This window comes from Athene noctua, chromosome 6, assembly GCF_965140245.1.
Source record: "Athene noctua chromosome 6, bAthNoc1.hap1.1, whole genome shotgun sequence".
Taxonomy (NCBI): Eukaryota; Metazoa; Chordata; class Aves; order Strigiformes; family Strigidae; genus Athene; species Athene noctua.
Genome location: NC_134042.1, coordinates 15482223 through 15504348, shown reverse-complemented (window position 1 = coordinate 15504348; position 22126 = coordinate 15482223). Strand labels below are relative to the sequence as shown.

The following is a 22126-nucleotide window of genomic DNA, read 5'->3' as shown; positions in this document are numbered from 1 at the left end:
CCCAGCAATCAACCTCCCACCCTGAGGAGACCCCATTTCTCCTGGGAAGCTGCATCACTCATCACTCCAGGAAAAGGAGTGGAGCTGAAGGTTTTCAAGCCAGGGGAAGCAGGGAGGGAGCTGAGTTGCTGTGGGGATGTCCCAGAGCAAGCGCCAGCCAGTGTCCACATGGTACAGTACTCCCAGGGCAAAAGGGTCCAGGCAGCAGCAGGGGCCACAACGGGCTCAAGCATCAGATTTTTTTCCTGCCAGAATCAGGAAGATTTTTTGATAAAAGAGAGCAAACTGAGAGCCTGCTATCCTCTGCTGTTTCCTTCTGTTCCTGGAAAAGTATGATGGCATTGCAACTCTGAAACTTAGCAGGCACCAGCGGCAGGTCAGACTCTTTAGGAAAGGGTTCACAGCAGCGTAACAAGCTGGAAGAAGATGGAAACTTGGCTTGGGAATATAATTTTGCCGCCCCCTCATCAGCACCCACGACTCATCCGTTTTCTGGCCTGCTCTTCTGGTGCATCCGGATACTGGAGAGCAGTATCCTAGATACTATTTGGAAACACTTGGACTTCCCAACATTTTTGTATGGGGATTGATTTATGGCTCTCCAGAGGGCAGAGGGCAAAGCTGATTAAGCCTCTCTGGCTCCAAGGATGGGACATGTGGTGGGGTGCCGTACTTCAGCTCTTGTGCAATAGCAGCAATCTGTTCCACGCGGTCCTGGTGTGCAGCCAGGTCGCTCTCAAAGGCCTCATGTTTCTTCAGCAGGGCCTTTATCTCCGAGAGGGTAGCAGTTTCGTAATCCTTCTGCTGCAGCATTGCTTCCTTACCTGGGGAGGGAGCCAAAGGACAGAAGAATGAAGGAGAATGAAGGGCAGGACCCAGTACCCCCAAAGCCAGCTCCCCGTCGTCGAGGCCCCCACTCCAAGCACCCTGCCGAAGGCCTGCCCTCACGTGTGCTGGCCTAGAGGTGTACAATCCTCACTTTCAAACCGCAGAGCATGAGTTTGCCATTAACAACAGAGAAGGGCACATCGTGCAGCTCAGCCAGCGCTGTCAGAGTTCATACTGGACTTGTCTCAGTATGTGCAGACTGGGCTATGCTGGTCCTGTAAACACCAACTGTAGCATTTACTGTACAGTAACTTTTCCTCTGCTCTGTAGCTCTTTGCTATCCAAAGTTCTCACTTTGCAACAGTTAGGAAATGCCAGTGTGGCCACATGATGTAGCAGAACAGAGATCAAGCTGATTTTCATGCATTATTTTCTAATGAAATAAGAAATGAACCTATCATTCTTGAGATGAAAATCTCATGGAAGGACCTATGCATGATCCATCTCTTCCTCCCTCCATAAGAGACAGCACCATGGCAGGCAGTAGGAAGCACGCAGGTTGGCATTACCATCTGTCCAGGCCTCATGAATGGATGCCTTCTGCCGGAACTTCTCTGCCAGGTGATCCAGCCTCTCTAGCCTTCGGATCTCATTCAACAACCACTCCTCATAGCCCTTCTCAGCCTGCTCTAGGCCACCCCAGGCATTGTTTATATCCTAAAGACAAAAGCACGTGAAGAAAAGACAGGTTAGAAGATGGGGAGGAAGATGTATGTCAGCATTAGTTTCCATGAGCTACATGGTTTCAGTTGGTTGGAGGGAGTGGATGAGGGCTTTTAATCTCACAGGGTTGTGCAGACAGGTCAGGAAGATGAAGTGTCAGACTTAAGATAAGCAGGACTAGCAGTATCAGGATATATTTGTCTGCACAAGAGTCCCTCTCAAAACACTTCCTTCACATGAAACTTCAACAAAACCCAACCATTCTTCAATTAGAAAAAATGTGAGCCTCCCACACATCTCCACATAAAGACATTCAACTTGTGAAGAGCCTCAGAGTCTGGTTTAGATACAAGGAAGCAATGATCGCTTAACCCTCTCTTATTACAGCCTCACTGAACTATATTCTGTTGGGTTTCTACCAAAGAATAGCTCACACTGAAGGCAAGGCATGCCCTGCCCACCCATGGGCAGGGAAAGGAGTCCTGGTTTTGGGGTACCGTTACCCCCACTCACCGAGACCATTTTCCCTTCTGAAGGCATGAAGGCTGGCCTGTTGCTGAGCCGCAGCTTGGTCTGCAAGGTATTGAAGTTGATCTCAAGTTGGCACTTCTCTTGGACCTTGGGGGGCTTGTGCAGGCGGCGGTAGTCCCTGAAGTCCTCCAGTTTCTGCTGCATGGCTTGCATGGTGTTCTCCGGGGCCCGGTTCTCCAGCCAGGGGATGGTGCGACGGATCCACTCCAGCAGCTGGAAAGAGCAATGACAAGCCTTGAATTAAAAACTGTGTTAAAACTGCAGCTGTTGTTCTGATCTCATTTACTTTTATGTTTGTTGTCAGAAAGACTCTGCCACCAGGAGGGCTTGTAAAGAAAAGTTAGGTGTTTTTGAAAGGTGGTTTTGGTGGTTGGTTTTGTTTTTTTTTTTTTTTTATGAGCAGCCCATTCCCTACCACACTAAGTAGTACTGCTTGTTGCAGCATTGCCAATCTAACATGTTTAAGGCGTAGCTTTCGCACAATCAGGACCAAACTATGTCCTCAGATTACATTAGAGCCTTACAGTCTTGCTGGACTGTTGCATAACTAAAGGATGTTGTAAGTCATATTATCTCCAGAAGGGTCTGACAGAAGAAATCAAGTTCTTGCCTCCAGTTACACTTTTCCCACTCTAGCTTCCCTGGAGTCAGTGTTGCTCTTTGAATAGCCCTCTCCTTCTCAAACCTATTTGGCAAGCCAGCAAAATGGTACTGCAATGGGCAGTCTATGTGTAAGTGGAGCAGTGTCCTATGCTTTTCAGGCCAGGCTAAAACCAGGCTCATCGGCTATATTTGCCCTTCTGTTGTTCATCTTCTCCTCCCTACTTATCTTCCACAAACACACTTCAGTCCACATTTGGCCACTGTGTAGTTCACACAGCTGTCGGTCTGACAGCCTTCAGCTTTCTCAGTTAACCAAAGCAGCCTCCAGCTTGTATCCTACACAGATTCTTTCCAACTATCAGCAAATGCATGCTTCTTTCCTCAATTATCTCTAACCCATTCTCTCAGATCCAATTCCTGACTTCTGCAGTACATCAGCATACAATGTGTATGAAAGATGTTATGAAGTTGCATAGTCCTGAGGAATGCAAGTTAAACCAGCTTGATTTTTCCTTTAATTTTAATATTCTGTGGCCGCTCTTAATAAATTGAGAATCTCAGAGCTCCTCTATGGAAGCTTTCTGTTTTAAAGCAGATTGCTCTTGCCTTTAATATAAGTTCGATCTTTAATTTTCTCAAGCTACAAGGGAAAAAAATAAGAATTTTCCAGGGAAACAGAGGCCAATATCATTCCCCAGGTTAGTTATCAACATTAAATGCAATTCCTTTCCACATACCACCACCCAGAAACCAACAGCACCATGGACACCTACATCACTGGCCAGTTTTTCATAGTCTTCCATGAGCTGTTCATTTTCTTGGTTGACTGCCAGCACCTTGCAGATACGGTTTGCTGCTGTCTCTGCCTGACAAAGAGAAGAAAAACAGAAGACGGGAAAAGTGTGAAAAAAATATATAAACCAAAGCTTGCAGCTTAGCTTCCTCCTACATACCTGTGGGCAAAGTTTCCTACCCTTGGCTTTAGCAACCTGTCTGCACTTAGAAAGACCTGTCCTGACCTCTGCTTTCCACCTGACCTTCTATAACAATTTATTTTCCCTTTCTCAGGTGAATACGTTCCTTCAGAGATTCTCAGCTCTAATGATCCCACCCTACGTGTTGTGAGATCACCACATTTCTATACCTTTTCTCATGCTGCTATTTTCAGAGGGCTCTGTTGTTTGCTTCCTACCAGAGGGATCCTGGATGCCTCTTTACAAAGACAGCGGGATTCTGCCACCACCTCCACTCCCATCACCAGCATTCAGAGCTGCAACACCAGTAAATAAGTCCTGTCAAGCTGATGAAACTTTCTACATGATTTCACCCCAGGAAAGAACTACCTAAACAGAGTTAATCCATAGACTGGACTTTGGAAAATTCCTAATTTTGTTTGGAAGATAAAGCAGTGGATACTCCTCTTTAACCTTAAATTCTGCCCAGTAGAGCTGTCTTCCAGCTTTCTCTGTATTTCTGCACTCATTACAGGGACACCTCCTACACCATCTTGCCACATGACACCTATCATGTATTCAGGGTCTCATGATCCAGCTGAGAATGTTTTTTTTTTCCCTTTCTGGGTAATCTTTCTGCTTACTCTCCCAAAACAAGTCTCACCAAAAAAAGAGCCTGTTGTTACTATTTAGTGTTGGGTTGGTTTGTTATTTTTTTCATTGTGGGACCAAAACCTTGTTCTCTGCAGTGAGCTGATCATGCTAAAACATGAATTTGGAACAAACTAAGGATCAGAAAAATCCCAGCTATGAACTCAAGAGCAGTCAGTCTGCCCTGGAGTATCATGCATGTGTTTGGCACAGGGAACATATAGTAGGCTGATCCTTGCCCAGCATCTATCCATGGCTATCAGCTCCCTTTACTGTTATTGTGGTAGTTGCCAAGCTACAAAGCCTTGGAGGATGTGCTCCTGTGATGAGTGTCAGGGGATTGCTCAGCACCCTCTTATCACAGTACAGCTGTGGCCCTGATGCCTGGCAAGGTGCTAGAGCTACCCACAGGACCTCTATGGAGTAGTTAGTCCTCCTTAGAGAGCCTAAGTGGGGATGAAGAGGAGAGGGTACATGCCAACACTACAACAGACCAATTGTGAATGCTGCGTCCTGCCTTAAAACTATGTGTGAGACTGATGCCAAAAGAAGTTTTGCTGAGCTTATAGTCGGCAAGCTTCAACCTTTTTCTATTTTTAAAAGGCCTTTTATTATCTGTTTATTCAATCTGCAAGGCCATGTGAGAAAAATCCTCTTAATTTTTGCAGCTGATGCAAGGCAGCAAGAATAGCAGTAAAGTCATAGGCTATACAGTGATGTATGGATTGCTAAGGTCCCAAGGGATCTGGCAATCTTATTCATTTATAAGAGGCTGTAAAAACGTATATTCAGTCATCTGTCCCTTCACTAAAGCACACCAGCTAGCAGGTACACAGATATTAACTAATTTAAAACACATCAGAGGGACTCATACAGAAGAAAGAGCAATTTCACTTGGAAAAAAAAAAAACTGCAAAAAGGGCAAATGATGGTTACATCTAAGAAAGCTTGTACTTTGATCTGTTTTTAACTAAAGTTTGTACTTTAATGGAGTGCTTTTTGATATCCAGAGAAAACTTTACAGACATGGGACCAAATAGTATGTCAAAAAGACATTGCCAGAGCCCTACCATGATGTTCCTAGTGACTGCAGGGAACTGGTAGTGCCAAATGTTTATCTCTGTCATCCCAGGAGAGGAGCTCCCTGCACACTCTTAACTTTCTTTCTTCTAATACCCTAGGAGCTCACTGCAGCAGCATCTAGCTGTGCAGGAGGGACACCATTTTGCAGAGGCATATTTACATGTATCTGACAATAGATTTCTTCCAGCTGCCCAAGATTTTCAATATGTGTGTGTATACATGCGTGTTGAACATCTGTCCAAACACAAAAGCCCTCTGAATGTCAGCTATTACAACATTATTTGTATTATCCTAATGGCTGAAGTGTAGAGCTTTCTCTTCCCTACTAGCACTTGCTTCCCAATGGTTCTTGCCTGCTCCAGACTGCTCTGTGCAACAGTGGGCTGCTGCTGCTGCAGCAGCAGGAAAAGGTCTGTGGCCTCTATCACCATTAATGTCATGAGCAATGTGTTACACTGACTTGCTCTGAATAAGGTAGGACAAAAGGATCCCGGTGCTTTCAGGTAACCTCCACCAATACCTCCCATGCTGCTGCTAATAAGCTGATCTGTGGTGATGGCAACATCAGAGAAACACTTTCAGGCTCCAGACAAGCCAGGATACCCACAAGGCAGGGAGCAGCCTGAGAAGATGCACCATTCTGGGGTCTGGAAGCTGCATACCTGTATTCTCAGAGAACCTGTGTGAGCTGATCAGCTTCAGTGCAGCATCGTGCTGACAAACTATACTACTTGCACTCAGAGACTGTGAGGAGGGCAAGCCCAGGGCATTCTGCTTGATACCACACTGCTGTGTGATATGCACATGCTCTTTGGTAGACTCAAAACGGAAATGTGAATTAGCCAAAGTAGCAGTGATTTCTCTGCCTTTTGTCTTTTCAGTTCGTCTCAACCCTGACTTCGACTGCTTAGGATGGAAGTGGAGTTCACTGTCTCTCTAGCTCATGGATCCAGGTCTCTCTGCTGAGGAGGATCATAAAAAGGAAGGCATTCCCACAGTATGCTACATAGGGAAGATGCCTGCCTGTTGCTGTCTTCTGGCCTCAGAGGAGACTCCAGAGTACTGTATGCCAAACACAATTGCTTAATAAAATGGTAAAACATTAGTTAGGAACTTTCAACCCCAGAAATCAAGTTTACAAAATATTAAGCCAACCAGTAGTTGCATGCATTTAGTGTGAAAGTCAGAAGCAGTTAGAAAACAAGCAAACCAAAGCAAGTATACCTACATATGTATAAAAAAATGGCATAAAGAAAAAGCAGCCATCTACACACACATCAGGCTGGGGTCCCTGTACCTTCAAAGGTTCAGTATAAGAGAGTGAAAGAAGCAGAAAGCGGCTCATGGGACTTCACCTTCAGGACTGGTGGCAGTAATGAAAAATCTGAATGAAAAATGGAGCGATATCACAGTAAGTCACCTAACCGTGCATGAGGTGGCAACACATTACAGTCTGGGCTGGGGCTTGTACTCAGTAACCACTTTGCTTTTGCCTGGGGGTTTGAATCTGTGTAACTCAGCAGCTGGCTAATGAACGGCTAGGGCAGCTCCAAGAAGGAGCTCTGCCCCTCCTGTGAGGGCACAATTGAGTTGCTGGCCCATCAGGACTGCTAAAAAATTAATAAATGATTAAATCTTTAATCTTCCCTGTAAGCCATTTAGACTACATGGGATTGAAGCTTTAATAACTAAGAAGCTCCATCGCTAGTTCTTGCCCCAACTACTTGGTTCAGGTCCCTGAGGCAGTAAAGGCTGTTTTCAGTTATCCCAGGAGACCCAGCATCCACCTAAATTGCTGATGAGAGCATGGGACCTGCTGAGCAGGCTTCCAAATCGTGGAACGGGTGCAGAGAGAAGAGGAAGGGATTGGCAAGGGGCATGGCTGCTCCTGCAGCAGCAGGCCACAACCCTCCTCATGTTGTGGTTTGCTGTTTCCTCAATCTGGAGTTCTTCAAGTTAAGGAGACAGCATGGAGCAGTCCCTCAGGGGCACCTGGCTAACAGTGGGCCTTATCACCAGCCTGGCACGAGTTCTGAGACTACAGTCTTCCGGGGCAAGTACTGACTGGCCAGAGCTTGCAGCCTGATCTTAAGGGATTCAAACTATTCACAAAGCAGGATCCTAGCAGGGAAGTCACGGCTACAAAAATTATGCCAAATGGGCAAGACTACTGCACTGCTGTGGGACATATTCTGCATTCCTGGGAAACAAGACAGCATCGTGTAATTTATATGAAGCAAGGCAGAGAACAAAAAGCCTGAACTAAAGAGCTGCTCCCTGGAAACTACTGCTGGTGTTTGCCCTCTGAAAGCCAGCATCAGCGTGGTATCTGCACCAACGCTGCGACCATCAGCACTGCTTTGTACGAAAGAGATGGACTCTTCCTGGAATCAAGTTAGCCCTCAAGCTGGGCAACACATGGACTGTGTCTCAAACAGCAAAGGCCTAGTGAGAGAAAGAAGTTGTGGCAGGGGAAAACAGGGAGATTTTACATCTGTTTGTTACATGAAGAATACAGTCCTGACCTTGGATTTTATTGTTTCAAAGCCTGCAATTTGAAACTAGCAGTGATCTTGTGGAAAGGCTGCAGCTGAGCCAGGCTATGGCATGGGTGGAAAGGATGGACTTTTTTATTCTATTCAAAGGATTACAGGGAATTTGCCAGACAAAGAGACTTTGGAGTAAAAGAGGAAGCAGAGGAAGAAGGACTGAAGTTATGGGAATGTGAAAAGCAGAGGAAAGAGAAATAAAACATATAGGTGGTTTGGGAAACAGAGAATGACCAGGGAGAAACAAGGAATGAAGTGTGTGAGTTTGGGAAAGCTCAAGGCCTGGTAGGAATGGACTTTATGGCTGGAGCACAAAAGTGCTATGTAACCACCTCACAGATGGCTCAGCCTAAGAAAAGACCACTGACCTAGTGGGGACTGAACACGGAAGGCAGAATGACAGCTCAAGAAGGACAGGCTGTGATTTCCTAAAGTAGGCTAATTTGATTGTGGCATTTCTGGAGGCACATTGCCTAGCCAGGATGATGCTCACTAGTCACTGAAAGGGTAGTGACTCTGTCAGAGCAGACATTCATTCATCTTTCGATGCTAGCTTTACCAAATGCTTTCTCCACTGCTGGGGTGTGAAACTGGAGGGAAGGGGCAGCTCAGGTCCGTCTGAAAGGACATTTACATCACTTCTCCAGCAAGACTACAGATGGCACATCCAAGCATGCATCGCTGGATGCACTGGGCTTCCCTTAATATGCCCTGGGGCGGACGGGGGGTCTGGTGCGTTCCTCTGTGGAGAGGAGCGGTGGGCAGTTCAGGGAGAGAGGAGGGGGTTGTTAAGGGTAAAGTCTCACCTTCTGCGCCCCTGAGAAGGCGTGGTAGTAACATGAGACATAGGTCATTATGGCCTTCTCATCCGGCCTTAGCGTGCCTATAATATCTGTGCAGAGAAGGAAAAGAGGTTGAAAGGATAAAGTAAGAAGCAGCACATAGAATAAAACAAAACAGTCATGGGTGGCGTAAGAGAGGGGGAGAAAACTTCCCATCATGCATTGCAGGACAGGCCAAACAGATTTCCATGCGGAGAGCTGGGAATTCAGATCAGAAGGTGGCTAGCAGCGTTGGCTTGTGGCTCAAAGGGGCACCTCTCCCTCCCACCCCCCCCAATACAGGGGGATCTGGGCTCTGCACCTTTATGGCTGTGGTCTGGGGGCCTGGTCCAAGGATGCAATTAGGCTGTTTGGAGGTTTGAACACCCGTGCTCAAGGCCTTTCTGTACACCGAGGACCTAGAGATCAGAGCCTTCCTACGCAGTGCACTTCCTACACACTATCTGCTCTGCTGCAACACGCACTGCCTGTTCCTACGGTACTAAAGTACAGGCAGCTGCCTGGTTTTGGCAAGAGATGTTTACAAGGTTTCATCCGCAAAATGTTTTCCTTAAGTGACTCCATTACCAACAGGAAAATGGCTAAGCCAGACACAGCAAGGACCCAATTTCCAGCATGGTGGGTGAGAAAAGAGGAAAAACAGGCATCTCGGTCATGATAAGCAATGCTCTGTTTGCAAAATCACCATGGATGTACTTGTTAGACGTGTTTTGTAAGCCCCAGGTGAACTGGGACTGAATTTGTGGCACAACTTGAGAAAGCAGCAGGTTCAGACCTTGAAGCAAAGGTGCAGGAACCTGCAGCATATATAAGGTAAAAGATAAAGCTTTGTGTATTCACTGAACCCTTCATAAAACCACTAAGTCAGCTCTGTTTCTCCATCTTTGAAAAAGGAAAAAAAAAGTAAATAGGTACCAGTATTCTTTCCAGTGGGGGCAGGCTGTAGTGTCCTGCTGAGCAGAGCATCTATGTGGTGTTCTCCACCTTTGTGAAATCAAGCACTCTATCTCAGATTTCCCAGAAATTGGGGGTGCATTTCCTTGGACATCAGGGCAGCAGTTCAGAAGGCAAATGGATGAGGCAGAGCTCCCCACTCGCTTGGATTTGTGTGCGTGCCAAGGTGCTGGAATACACAAGTGCCACAGGAAGTACCACTGACTATCAGGAAATGGGACTCCTGTCTCCCTCGCCCCACGTATTATGTCTGGAGCACCACTTTGAACCAATAGCCAACTCTACCAAGAACATAATAATAAAGATGCCCGTAGCTAGAGAGGAGAGAGAGAAAGAAAAAAAGGTTTGGACATTAGCAACGGCACCAGGTGTGCTCTGTGGAGGGAGCTTGGGATCCTGCGATACCTTCTGGGCTCCTGAGAAGGCGTGGTAGAAGCTAGAAACATAGGTCATGATGGCTTTCTCGTCAGGACGGGCAGTTCCAACAATGTCTGTCAAAAAAAACCTCACGTTAAGAGCATAATCAACTGACGGGAGGAGAGCAAAGGAAAGGGAGCACCACAACTGTCCAGGAGGCCTGCTGGGGTATATGCTTGTCATAGCAACTCCACAGGGCTTCCCAGCATTCCCCAGAAGATGTTCTCTCTCAGCAGCCAGGATCACCCTCCTGGTTTCCCTCCCTCATGATAAAATTGCTTATAGGGTCTGGCCAGGCTAATGCAGCCATTTGTCCGCATGTCTCACGTCACAGCACTTCCCTGTCCTGAGAACATTACTGCAAATGGTGGGTTGTATCAATCCAAACTAGCAGCAGGTTGACATGGCTTTTATAGATGTATTATAATGCAATTCCTCCATGCAGTTCTTCAGGAAAGATCCTTTCTCCCTTCCTTTCCATGCCTCCATCCTCCATTTCAACACAACGATGGCTTCAATTTCAAAAAGGCCCTTTCATTAGTTTTAGGAGAAACTCAACACCTCCAGATCAGAATTAACGGTGTGGAGGAACGCACATTAGCTCTACTCCATGAGGGAGGAGAGTGATCAGAAAAGAACAATGGGAGCTCCTGCGAGGGGCCCTCTTCATCACTGCTAGCTTTGCTGAGATGTGAAGCTAGATCCACTTATTTTGGTGGTGACTGTATTTCCTACAGAATGGCAGGAAGCACTTGAATCTACTCCAGAAACCTCATGGGTTTTTTGTGGCCTCAGCATGATGAATGCAGGGAAAGCAAGACTCATCCCTGGGAATGGGAAATACTACCTAATATGAACATCCTAGTTGTCCAAACACAGATTCACTGGGTTCAGCTGCCCTATCCCTACTTTTCCTCCCTGTTCCTGTCAATCCCTTATTTAACAAGTCTTTAACTGCTTCTCCTGTCCAAACCAAGCCTGAAGTACAGCTTCTACCATTGAAACCAGCTGGCTTCAGGCAAACAGCCAACAACCAGTGAACTATTTCAGGCTGTTATTTGTACTCCAGAGTTACAGCTTTCAAAGTCTACTGCCAAGCTGACAAGGCTCTGAAAAGTAATTCCGCTGTCCCAGTGGCCTCAGGGAAGCAGTCACAGTCAGTAACAAAAGCACCTCCGAACAACATGGATCTCTGCCTTGGTCTCCAGGACCAGCCAGTGAGGGATCTTCATGCCCAACATTACTGAACAGTCAAGAAGAAGTAGTTTATAATACAAATATTGTCCTCTCAAAAAAAAAGCTCACTAGCAATGTCAGAAAGAGACCAGAATATAAATATTGGGGCAAAAGGATTGCAGTCCTACACCATACATTAACTCAGTGGACATGGCCAGCTGTTACTCATCTCTGCCTAGAGTGTCAACGCCAGGTTAAGTTCTCCACACCAGACTCAGAAGACTGAGGGGCACAGGAGGAAGAGTGAAGCAGAACATGTGACTCATTATTCCACTGTAACTTTTTCCCTATACATTTAGTATGTGGTGATGGCAGGAGCATTCAGAGGTTACTGAATTCTTGTACAATACAAGTCCACCTAGAAGAAGTGGGAAATTTCTTGAGAAAAAAACAAGTTAAAAGCCACTGCATTCTACTTTACCTTCTGCATCCAGCATCTTGGGAATATCCAGGTATTTCTCAGCCACATCAAAAGCTGTGTTTAGATTAGTGAGAGGATCATCCTGGAAAAGAAACAGAGCCAGAGCATCAGCATCAACTTGTAAGAAGGTACACAGCATTTCTCTCAAAACACAGCTATTGTGCTTGGCTTGGTTCAGGTAACTGTGCTGTCCAGACAAAATTGTGTGTGAATCCTCATGTAGCAGGATGAAATAATTAGCTTCCTTTTGAAAGCAGAGCCTGGAGACTCATGATATGATAATTAAGTTATAATCCATGCACCTGCAACACGAAGAAATAATACATTTTGTCTTCAGCCTAGTTTAAAGTAAAATTAGCTTCACATCATACTGATAGTAAATGGTCATATCTCACATTTATATCTCATGCTTATATTAGGTTTGCAACTTCCATTTTAAAGAACTGCAGAGCAGTGTATCTGTTACAACATCTAAGCAATACTAAAATAGTAACAACATCTGCAAAGGGTACTGTCCTTAGCTAGCATACAGTTTGTTGAACACCAGTTGAGTGGGAGGAAGAGAAATGTTTTAACAAACTTCTACGAAATAAATACATATCTAAAAGTATACATTTTGTCTGAGTATTGCTTCTCCTTCTAGGTGCTGCACAGGACTTGTCATTTCATTAGTACATTTCCATTACTCTCTATATATAAACCTTCTGCTGCAGCAGGATGCACTTCAGATACTGACATCAATACACAGTAATCAAATCCTAAACAAAGTTAAATGTGACTTATCACATCATGAGTCATATCACAAAGGTAACTAGATTTTACAGAGCCACACAAGAGAATATGAAATGCAGATGTCACTGGAAATGAAAGACCTCTGCAAATTGTTTCTAGCATTCAAATATACTGATCAGCAACAAGACATCTACCAGTACATGTAGGAGACCCCCATAAAAGCCTGATTCCTATATTCCTGTATATCCATGATAGTTATTCTGAATGATCAAGCCACTTCATGGATGACAAATGCCACTTGCACTGTCAGTTTCTACTGTTGAGACAGGTGGCTTCTGCTGGAGGAAAGGTTGTGCATAAACTGCTAGTGTTTAGTCATCTTCTTTGCTAAGTATCTTTTGGGAGAGAGGAAGGATGGAGTAGTACTCTCCATATTGTCATTTGTGCCACTCGCACTGAGACCCACCTTAAAAATTTGGAAATAAGGACTACAATTATTTCACCTTCTTTCTAGAGTGGCATCCATATTCTGTTTCTTTTCTATTTGAGATCATGTGCTTGCTTATTTAATTAACTTGGAAGATTAAGCTGTGCCTAAACTCTAATCAACAAGCAGTTTCCTTTGAACCCACACAGCATGAAAGATGAAGCTAAGCATGCTTGGGCAGACAGGGTATGGGCAGGCAGAAAAGTTCCTTTATGGCACTGGCTATTATGTAGCCCTCAGATTACAGCCTTCACGAAACTAGGAAACTGAGCTATTCTGAAAAGCCATTTCCTGCAGCATTTACCTACGAATTAATGCGTGTATTAGGTTGGCATTCCATATCAGCATCATATCCCTTTGGGTGAATGTCTCCAAGTAGACTGCAATGTTTCACCTACCAAAATAAATTGCACACAGGGGCGACCAAACAAACACGACCAGTGATCTGTATTTAGTCCACTCAGACAAGTTAATATTCGGTAAGGAAATGTTGTACAGGCATGCTGTGATGAAACTAGCAGCTGTCACACATGGTAACAGGCCCTCATTTCAGTGTCAAAGAGTACTTTATCCCTATATAATACACTTTCAATGGTGACTACATCAGATATGTATGTTTATATCCATCTCTTCAGAGATTAGCAGCAGTGCAGGCAGGGGATTTTTACTATGCTTCAGCCACAAGGAACCACCCCATGCCATGGAATTAGAGGCTGGTACCATTTCAGCTTTAGCCTACTTGTCTCCTGTACCTGCTGTGGAGAAACCTCTATGAACCTAAAGTGTAAGTAAAAGTCTTACTTGAGGAGATGAGACTAGCTGGCATATAACATACCTTGTTCACTATGTGTAGGCAGGACCTTTGCTCCATTTAGGAAGGAAGAGTAACAGCTTTTCTTTCACTCAAATGCAGGAGCATCCAGAAATGCCAAGAGGCAGCTCCCTAGCCAGCTTTCCCCTAGCTGATGTGCCATTTTATACTTCTGTAGAATGTCACCACCGTGTACCAAATTTCAGCCTCTGTTGACCATGACCACTGGGCATTGCTAATGCCCTGACAGAATGTTTAGTATTAACAACACAGACCCTTCCTTAACACAGACCCATCTGAATGAGCTGACTGAAGATCTATCAGCTTCTTCTGGAGGAAAGGGAGGAACAAACTCACTGCAGATAGCTTTCCTATCTTGCAAGTAACAACACCAGGAGCACTGCTGCCAAAAGTTAAAAAGAAATTTTAAGCTGGAAGTTGGGAGAGGTTTCCTGATGGGAAAACTTACTGGACTTGGGCACTCCCAAAGGAAGGGCTGGAAGTCTTAACATGCAGGAAACTGGAGACTCACCTAGATGAAGCCGGCAGACTTTCTTAAGTAAGAAAGATGTGTGATCACATAGTCTCTTGGGAATGAAACTAAAGATAGTGCTACTGAAAGCAAGCTACCCAAGTCCAAGACTAGCTCCAAGATGAGCAGAGAGCTAAACCTGAGTAAAACCCTGTTGCCTGTGGCACAAGCTTCATCCATCATGGACAGCAGAGGTGCTCATCACAAAGATGCAAGAAATAATGATTCCCTGGGGGCTTGTCCAAGACTACAACAGGGTCTTAAGCCCTATGAAATACCTCCAAATTCAACCATTTTCAGTTCCACCCCATCGTACACCAGATAATCATTATTTGAAATTACATGTTTCAGTTGACTCCCATGAAAAGGGATAAAGTAGTAAAGACTGGCTTGGCAGCTCCAAGCCTCACAGTGCAGCACCACAGCTGCAGGCACACTTGAGGAGCTAAAGGCAGCAGAGCAAACAAAACCCAAGTCACCTGCCCCTCATTCCTTCCCCAGCTGAAACACACACCCCAGAAGAGCACTGACCCAAATGAGGTTCTGCAGAGGTGCCTCAGTTCCCCCTCTGCTTGTGTGAACACAGAAATGGCAGACATGAACAGGAGCAGTAACTTGCCAGGCTCTAGCTGGGCCAACTGCGAGAAAAGTTAGTTTTACCATGGAGGAATTCTGTTGTTTTAACAGTGTCAGACAGCAAACCTGCCCTAAACAGATGCCCACCTGGCATGTTCTCTGCTTTTGCTGACTAAAGACTACTGCAGCTCCTTGTCTTTTACCACAACCCTAACTCACATGGGGAGTTGTCTTCTCTCCTCCTCCAGTTACTTCGAAGTCCTTGCAGCACACAAGGTTGCTATGGCAATTATTGCAGTGTGACATAAAAAAAACCCACATCTATTAACTAGCAATCAGGAAAGAAGATGGAGGGGGAGGAAAAAATCAAGAGAGAGCAAGCACTTACTATGTCTGCCAGAGTTGAAGACACCAGAAAAAAAATCCAGTTGGTACAACCTATGTTTTCAGATATATCTGTAATAAATGCATCCAACAGGGCAGTACACAAACCACATTTCTACATGGATTGCAGTATATGAGGGTGTGTTTGAGCCATTGGTCAACCATGGTACATAATTAAAAAGATCACAGATGTGGCTCACAGTTGAGCTACAGTTTGGGTAAGAGAAAGTGAAACCCCATCTTCTGCATATCCCTCACATGCAGACCATGAGCTGAATCTCAAGATCTTATCTACAGTGAGCTGAACAATAGCAGACAGAGAAGCACCGAATAGAAACCATCTAAGTATCTAAGTAGCTGTGGTGTCAGGGAATCACTGACACCAAGCTAGGTGGACTTCCACCTTTTATTTTGGGGCCTGGGCTATACAGGCAGCTTCAGCTAGGCAGAGCACGTAGGCAGAAAAGAATTGTGCTTGCCCCACTAAGGTAGCTAGACTAGGAAAAATAGCTAGGAACATAAAACTCAATACAAAACTGTACTGACAAAAGATGTTGCTAACTTTTGGGAAGACAACATGCAGCTACACTGGCTACATTTTGCTAGTATACACTGCCAATTCAGGGTCTGTAGCACAGACACAGCCTCTGTGAAGCAGCAGGAAACATGGAAACTGCAGAAGAATGCCCAAACACAGACCTCTTGGCAGCTTGGACTTATGTTCACCTCTCTATCTTACACATTTGATGTTTGTGTGTGTTCACAGAAACACACACAACATCACTAAAGGCACATACAACTAAGATGCCATTAATCACTTCCTAGAGTTGGAAGAGACCTGGAGGTGGACATTTACTCTACTATTCACTGTGATGGCTGCTTCTCAGCAGCCTTTCTCATGTCCTTCTCTGCAAGATAAGTTCCCTGCAAAGCCAGGGATGATTCAAAATGTTGGGGATGGTTGGTTTGTTTGCTTGAGTGTGAAGGAAGGGGTAGAGGGGAAGTAGGCTTCAAGGAGACAGGCAAGAATCTGTTGAGTTGAGCCAAAGGGACAAGGAAGAAGCTACAAAGGAGGAAACAAGTGACAGAAATAGTCCAGACAAATAGTGGGTTTAAGAATGTGCCACGTTTACACATTCTACAAATGAGTTTCAAAGATCTAGCATAAAAAAGGCAACTTCCCTTCAGCATACATCAACTGCCAGAGTTGAAGGCTAGGCTCTGAGCGAAGTTCTTCCCAGCTATTTGATCAAGATTTCAGCTATGGTAGAGTTCTCAAACATGCATTTCATCTCAATGCTTTTAGAGTAATCAAGGCATAACAACAATAAAAATGATACAGAAAGAATCAGAAGACTGCAACAGGGCAGAGGGAACCTGATGAACGATGGAATCACATGCAAGTGAAGAACAAAAGATTCTGGTTCCCTTTAACCTTACTCCAGGGAGGACAAATCCATTCCCATCTACATTGGTTTTGACTAGGTAGGACAATCGCCCTCTTCTTCACCTCAAAAAGCCTGCAGGGAATATGACCAAATAACTAACTTCTCCCTCTAGTTTAGCTTGGGTTTGGCTTGGAGCTTTGTTGATAACAGAGCACTGTAGCATTTACCTAGTGCAGACACACATTGCTTAGCTACCTTTATTTTCCCAAGATCAGGCACTGAGAACACAGCTCTAATAATTCCCTTTTTTTAAAAATAAAAAATAAAATAAAATTGCTGCTGTTTATGTAAACAGGTACAGTTTCTCCCCACTGTTTTTTCATCATGTGCTGCCTTCAGACACTAAAACTGATGAGATAATATAACTGACTGCTCTGCAAGACAGTAAAGATCTAAAAGGTTACTGAAAAGCAGATCAGGCATTGTACAATTCATTGCCTCAAGGATGCAGCTAATCTGATTAACTCATTTACATATTGTCTATCTGCACAGTGATCCAAGAGCCCAGGTCTATTAGTGATGGGCTTCTATGTTTATTTCCCTAGCTAACACTGATCACGTACACGCTTTATAACTCCCAGCCTGTGAAATCAGATGGTCAAACTTTTTGTGCATATTAGCTGCAGTAACAACATATGAATTTTACTCTTGTTGGCATTTCACTCCACCTGCGCAGAGATATAGTGAAACTGAATCTCAGCAGACTGCAGGAATGTCAGTAGGATGAGAACCAAGTTTGGCCTTCCATTGCCCTGCTGGCTCAAGACACTGCTGGCAGCACAAACCACCGAGAGCTTATTCTCATCATCCATTTAGCAATCTTGTCTCCAAGACACATAGGAAGCAAACTTGGAGCAGTCAGATATCATGTTACCAGTGGCAACTTTTAAAAGGAAAACAGTGTTACAACAAATGTTTTGCTGGCACCTGAATACCTATGTGCTAGAAGAAGCCCAGTACTGCAGATAGAGCAGTGCTAAGCCAGAAGCATGTGACAAGAGTCCAGTGAGGGCACACAGACCCCTCAAGGAGCTTTTGCACTTGAACACTAGATAACCGGTTTCTATCCAATTCTCCACAGAAACGTTGTCTGATTTGACTCACTAGTCTGTGACATTAGCACAGAACTAGTCTCATATTTGGTGTTACTGAATTTGCCAGCTTTTGCTCATCAGATGGGATTGGGGCATGTGTGTCTCATATAAGGCAGTCTGAAAGCAGGGAAAGTCAAGCAGGAAGCTCATTAAGTTCACGCTTCACTAAGAAGCCTGAATGTACTGATTCATCCCTCCTGCCTTCCCCCCAATCCTGCAACTGCCAGCTTGTGCTGAAGTTCTCCAATTATGTTTATCAAGCTAATTCTTCTCCCTCTTTATTTCCATGGAGCCAAGCATCTGGTCTGACAAACAAATGGAGTTGTACCTTTCGTAGCTTTCCGTAGTCAATGAGTTCTGGACGGTGTCTATGAATTAAAGCGCAGAAACCAAGGCCATCCTTCCAACTACAAGAGAGACAGAAGAGAGCACAATGAACAGTGCTCAGCCAGGGAGAGACAGTGACAGGCACAAGCATGAGGGAGGGCAGCTGGACGACTAGTTCTGGTTTAGTTTCTAGCTAAGAGTGCCTCTGTAAGTGCTGGGAAGGAGGCATGCCTTGTATCTGCTGAGACTGCAATGAAGATTCCTTTCAACCCCTACAAAAATCCGGTGATTAGGACTTGCCTTTTGCATTGCCAGCTCCTTTTTGCCAGTCCTCTGTGCTGAACTCTCCGTGTCCTGCAGAGCATGCAAGGACAGGTGTAGAGCTCAGGGTTGAAAAAAGGCGTAGATACAAGCCCTAAAGGAGTAAAAGTGCATTCCTTAGGGAAAAGGCAGATGCCTACAGCTAGCTCCACTATAGTACTGACTAGCGTGGATAGCACTTAAACACTAAAAAAAAGTGCTTAACATTTATATGGTTCATACAGTTCTCCAAGATACGCTAGAAAAAGCACTGTTATGCAGAATCTTCACTGAAACATCTGCCAGTTTGGAAATATTAAGAGCAGAGCAAGAAAGTCTCTCATCCCTTTCCAACTCTGCCATATTACAAAGTTTCTGGTGCAGCCCTTATTTCATGGCTCCTAAAGTGTTCCAAAGTCTTCACAGAACAAAAGCTGTCTTGCTTAGCCTGTGGCACATATTGCTTTTCTCAGAGGACTTAATACTCTGAAGAACTTTACAAAAGCAGGAATCATAACCAGAATGAAAAACTGGGATGTAGGTACTTGGATACTCTTATAACCTCTGCCTTTAATTTCTTAGGTGTCTCTCTGGACTACACTGCTACTGTGTAACGTGCATCTGCATTGCCTTGGGAGGTACGTCAGGAACCATTGCTGAATATTCCAAGAGACATATGAAAATAACACAGATTGTAAAGCTAAGTTCTTGCCTGTAACTCACCTGATATGGAAGTTCTGGATGTTTACATTTTTGTAGGGGGCTGTCTTCCTCTGACACCATAACAAAAGTCCTTCTTTCGCAGATGTCTCTAGAGAAAGAAAGAAAACACACCAATTAACTAATTTTCTAGAAAGCAGGAGTCTCTGGAGTACGTTATAAAAACATGACCAACTTCTCTTTAGTAGAGACCGCACTAAATTGTGTTTTATTTAATTGCACTTGACAGAAAATTCCTTGTTCGGAAGACTCCACTGGGATAATTCTGTTACCATTATTTTCTTAATGAGGTTCTGTAATAAGAAGATAGCTTTTTGGCATTAGTGAGTTTTGTAGGACTTGTAAGAGATAGGACCATTTTCAGTGCTATTCCCTGAATCAGCCTGCAAGAAACGCAGTAAGTTCCAACACCAAAGTTGGCTTTCAGGCTTAACCATCCTTGTGAGCTGCTCTTAAAATCTCTTACAAGAAAAGGATGTGAAAAACTCTTCTCAGTATACCTGAATCTGGCCAGAAATATCAGTAAGATGACAGGGCACCCTGGGAAGGGTAGCTCCCTAGGATCTTCCAGTGACTCACCTAAGAGCACATGCTGGGCCTTTTAAGTGCCAAAGCCATTTAGTTATGTCAGTTGTTTATTGTTGAACAGCAACTGGAAAGAACTAAGATTTACCTTCAACTGAGATATCCTGAATGGCAAAACGAAGAATGATGGTCCAGATCATTCCAAGGGTCATTTTAACATTGCCATCCACGATTTCTATGAAAAAAAAAGAAGGCAGAAAGATAAGAAATACGAGGCATCAAGTTGCAAGTGGAAATCCTAGTAAAGCAGGAGCACTGGGAAGCATTCCCTTTTGCAGATGAGAGAATGGAATTCCAGCTGAAAGCTCTTCTTCCCCACCTCCCCAGATGCTCTGCTGGCAAAGCACAGTCTTGCCCTGTAGTACCCAGTAATCAGACTGGTTGTCCTGCAGTGCAAAAACCAGACATGGATGATCCAAAAGACCAGGAATAAGGACCAGTTTAGATCAATGTAATTCCTCACAGGGGCCTAAAACCACCTTGTTCAGGTTTAATTCTGATCACTTAGAAATCATATAAGCCAAACTGGGCAAAAGAAAAGCCTTCCTCTCTTACTCTGATGTCTACTCCAAATCATCTATATAACTGCTCCTGTGTAATTCTACCAGAAGAAGCAGTGAGACTTCCCAGTGCAGATGAGCTCTGACAGCTGGTTTTGTCATGTGAACAAGATACCACTAAGAAAACCAAGAAACATCAACATTTCAATTTCAAGTAAATACACCAGCCTGCCAGCATAGGACTTTTTTCAGTCATATAATTACTAAAAGACACAACAGAGCATTCATCAAAGTATGTGCATCCTGCTTGAAAAGGAAGCGAAGACTCATGCTGACCAGCCTGAGCAGACCATAACATAAACTAAGATGTTAAGCAGATTGTGCTTTATTGCTCATTGGACTCTGCAATATAAATCAGCAAGGGTCAACAACTTGGAGGTTTTATAAAGCGACTGCTTGTGTGTGAGGTATGATCTGTTTAACGTGGAGGATCAAGGTTCTGGGGGCGGTGCTGGGGGGATGCTGGCCCAGAAAGGGGCTTCCACCATGTATAGATTAGTGCCAAACAGTGAGTAGATGGGTCTCAAGTGCTGATCCTCAGCATCTACAAAAATTCCACACAGACTATATATACATGTTACAAAATTTACAGCCTTCACTTTTTTTGGATAGTGAAACTAGCCAAGCTGCCTTCTCCTACTCATTTTCTGGGAGGTTTCTGCATGGCAGAAGGATCTTTCACAAACAACTGACAAGTTACAAGAGTATTTCCAGTAAGAAAATGGTTAGAATTAACCTACTGTATGGAGGTAGAATAATTCAAGTTCTAACAAGGCTGCCAGAAACCATTTTTGTACTACTGTAGACATTTTTGTGCCAATGCTTCCATAAAGCTGCCTAGCAGGAACACATTATGATCTGGGACAAGTAGAAATTTGCAGTATAGGCAACTGCCACCTGTCTGGATCTTGTCACAGAAGTAACAATATTTGAAATTTTCCTTTTAAGCCGTTAAAAAAAGTTTTTCCTCTTATGAAAATTTTTCAAAATGTGAACCTCAGTGCATTCAAGACCAACAGACAAGTAGCATGCACTCCAACCACACTGCTTCAGAAACGATGTCCATCTGGTCCCAATTCCTGAAAGCTTGTGATTTATTGAAACATGTAGTGCAACTTCCAGCATAAATTAGAAGGATAATCTCTTCTGTGCTTGGACACACATTTGCATTAGGGATTTAGAGATTTGTAAGATAGAAAACAAGACACAGCAACTTGTCCCACTGTAGTAAATCTCTGCGTCCACTCCTTTCTGCACTTAAGGGTACACACAGACACCTTGGTGGGGCACCAGTCTGCCCAGAATTAAATAGCCAACAACTTTTCAGTGCAGTACAAAAAAACTACAGTTATTGTTGCTGGCATGAAAAAACTATGTTTGCCTGTTTTCTCACAAATTATTTTTTTACAGGTATTTCAGGGGTTGTTTGCTAGGCTGATGTAAGAAATGTTATGTGACAGCAAGTATATCCAGTTCTGCACTTTTTGCGTTCTTCACCCCTCAAATAAAGCACTGCAATCAACTTCAAGGAAAAACCTTACTATGGTTACAAATACCTGAGATACTACAGCTAAAATACAAAAGAAAACATTTGTGTTTTTAGTTTATTTTGTTCATGCAATAAATCTTTGTGGAGATTTTCAGAAAGCAAAAAACCCCACTTGTAAAAACCACAGGAGTTGGCAGAAGGACCCTAGGATATATTTAAGATCTGAAGCTAAATTGAGCTCTTATTTTAATGGACTAGATTAAAATCTGAATGGCAATACTTTAATGTTG

At 44.1% G+C, this 22126-nt stretch overlaps 1 protein-coding gene across 13 annotated transcripts in view; it reads right to left on the bottom strand.

Moving 5' to 3' along the window:
• ACTN1 (actinin alpha 1) overlaps positions 1-22126 on the bottom strand; it is a 97584-nt gene that overhangs the window by 14543 nt on the left and 60915 nt on the right. For 8 of the 13 annotated variants that reach the window (XM_074909719.1, XM_074909721.1, XM_074909722.1 and 5 more), the window contains exons 4-12: positions 19876-19962; positions 19206-19293; positions 18184-18262; positions 11792-11873; positions 10123-10208; positions 3459-3551; positions 2065-2295; positions 1398-1545; positions 674-824 (exon numbers count right to left, since the gene is read on the bottom strand). In XM_074909719.1, the coding sequence (XP_074765820.1) occupies positions 674-824; positions 1398-1545; positions 2065-2295; positions 3459-3551; positions 10123-10208; positions 11792-11873; positions 18184-18262; positions 19206-19293; positions 19876-19962 (1045 nt within the window). Of the gene's footprint in view, positions 1-673; positions 879-1394; positions 1546-2064; positions 2296-3458; positions 3552-8727; positions 8814-10122; positions 10209-11791; positions 11874-18183; positions 18263-19205; positions 19294-19875; positions 19963-22126 lie in introns of all 13 variants that reach the window. The other 5 variants (XM_074909709.1, XM_074909716.1, XM_074909714.1 and 2 more) reach the window with 2 other exon arrangements.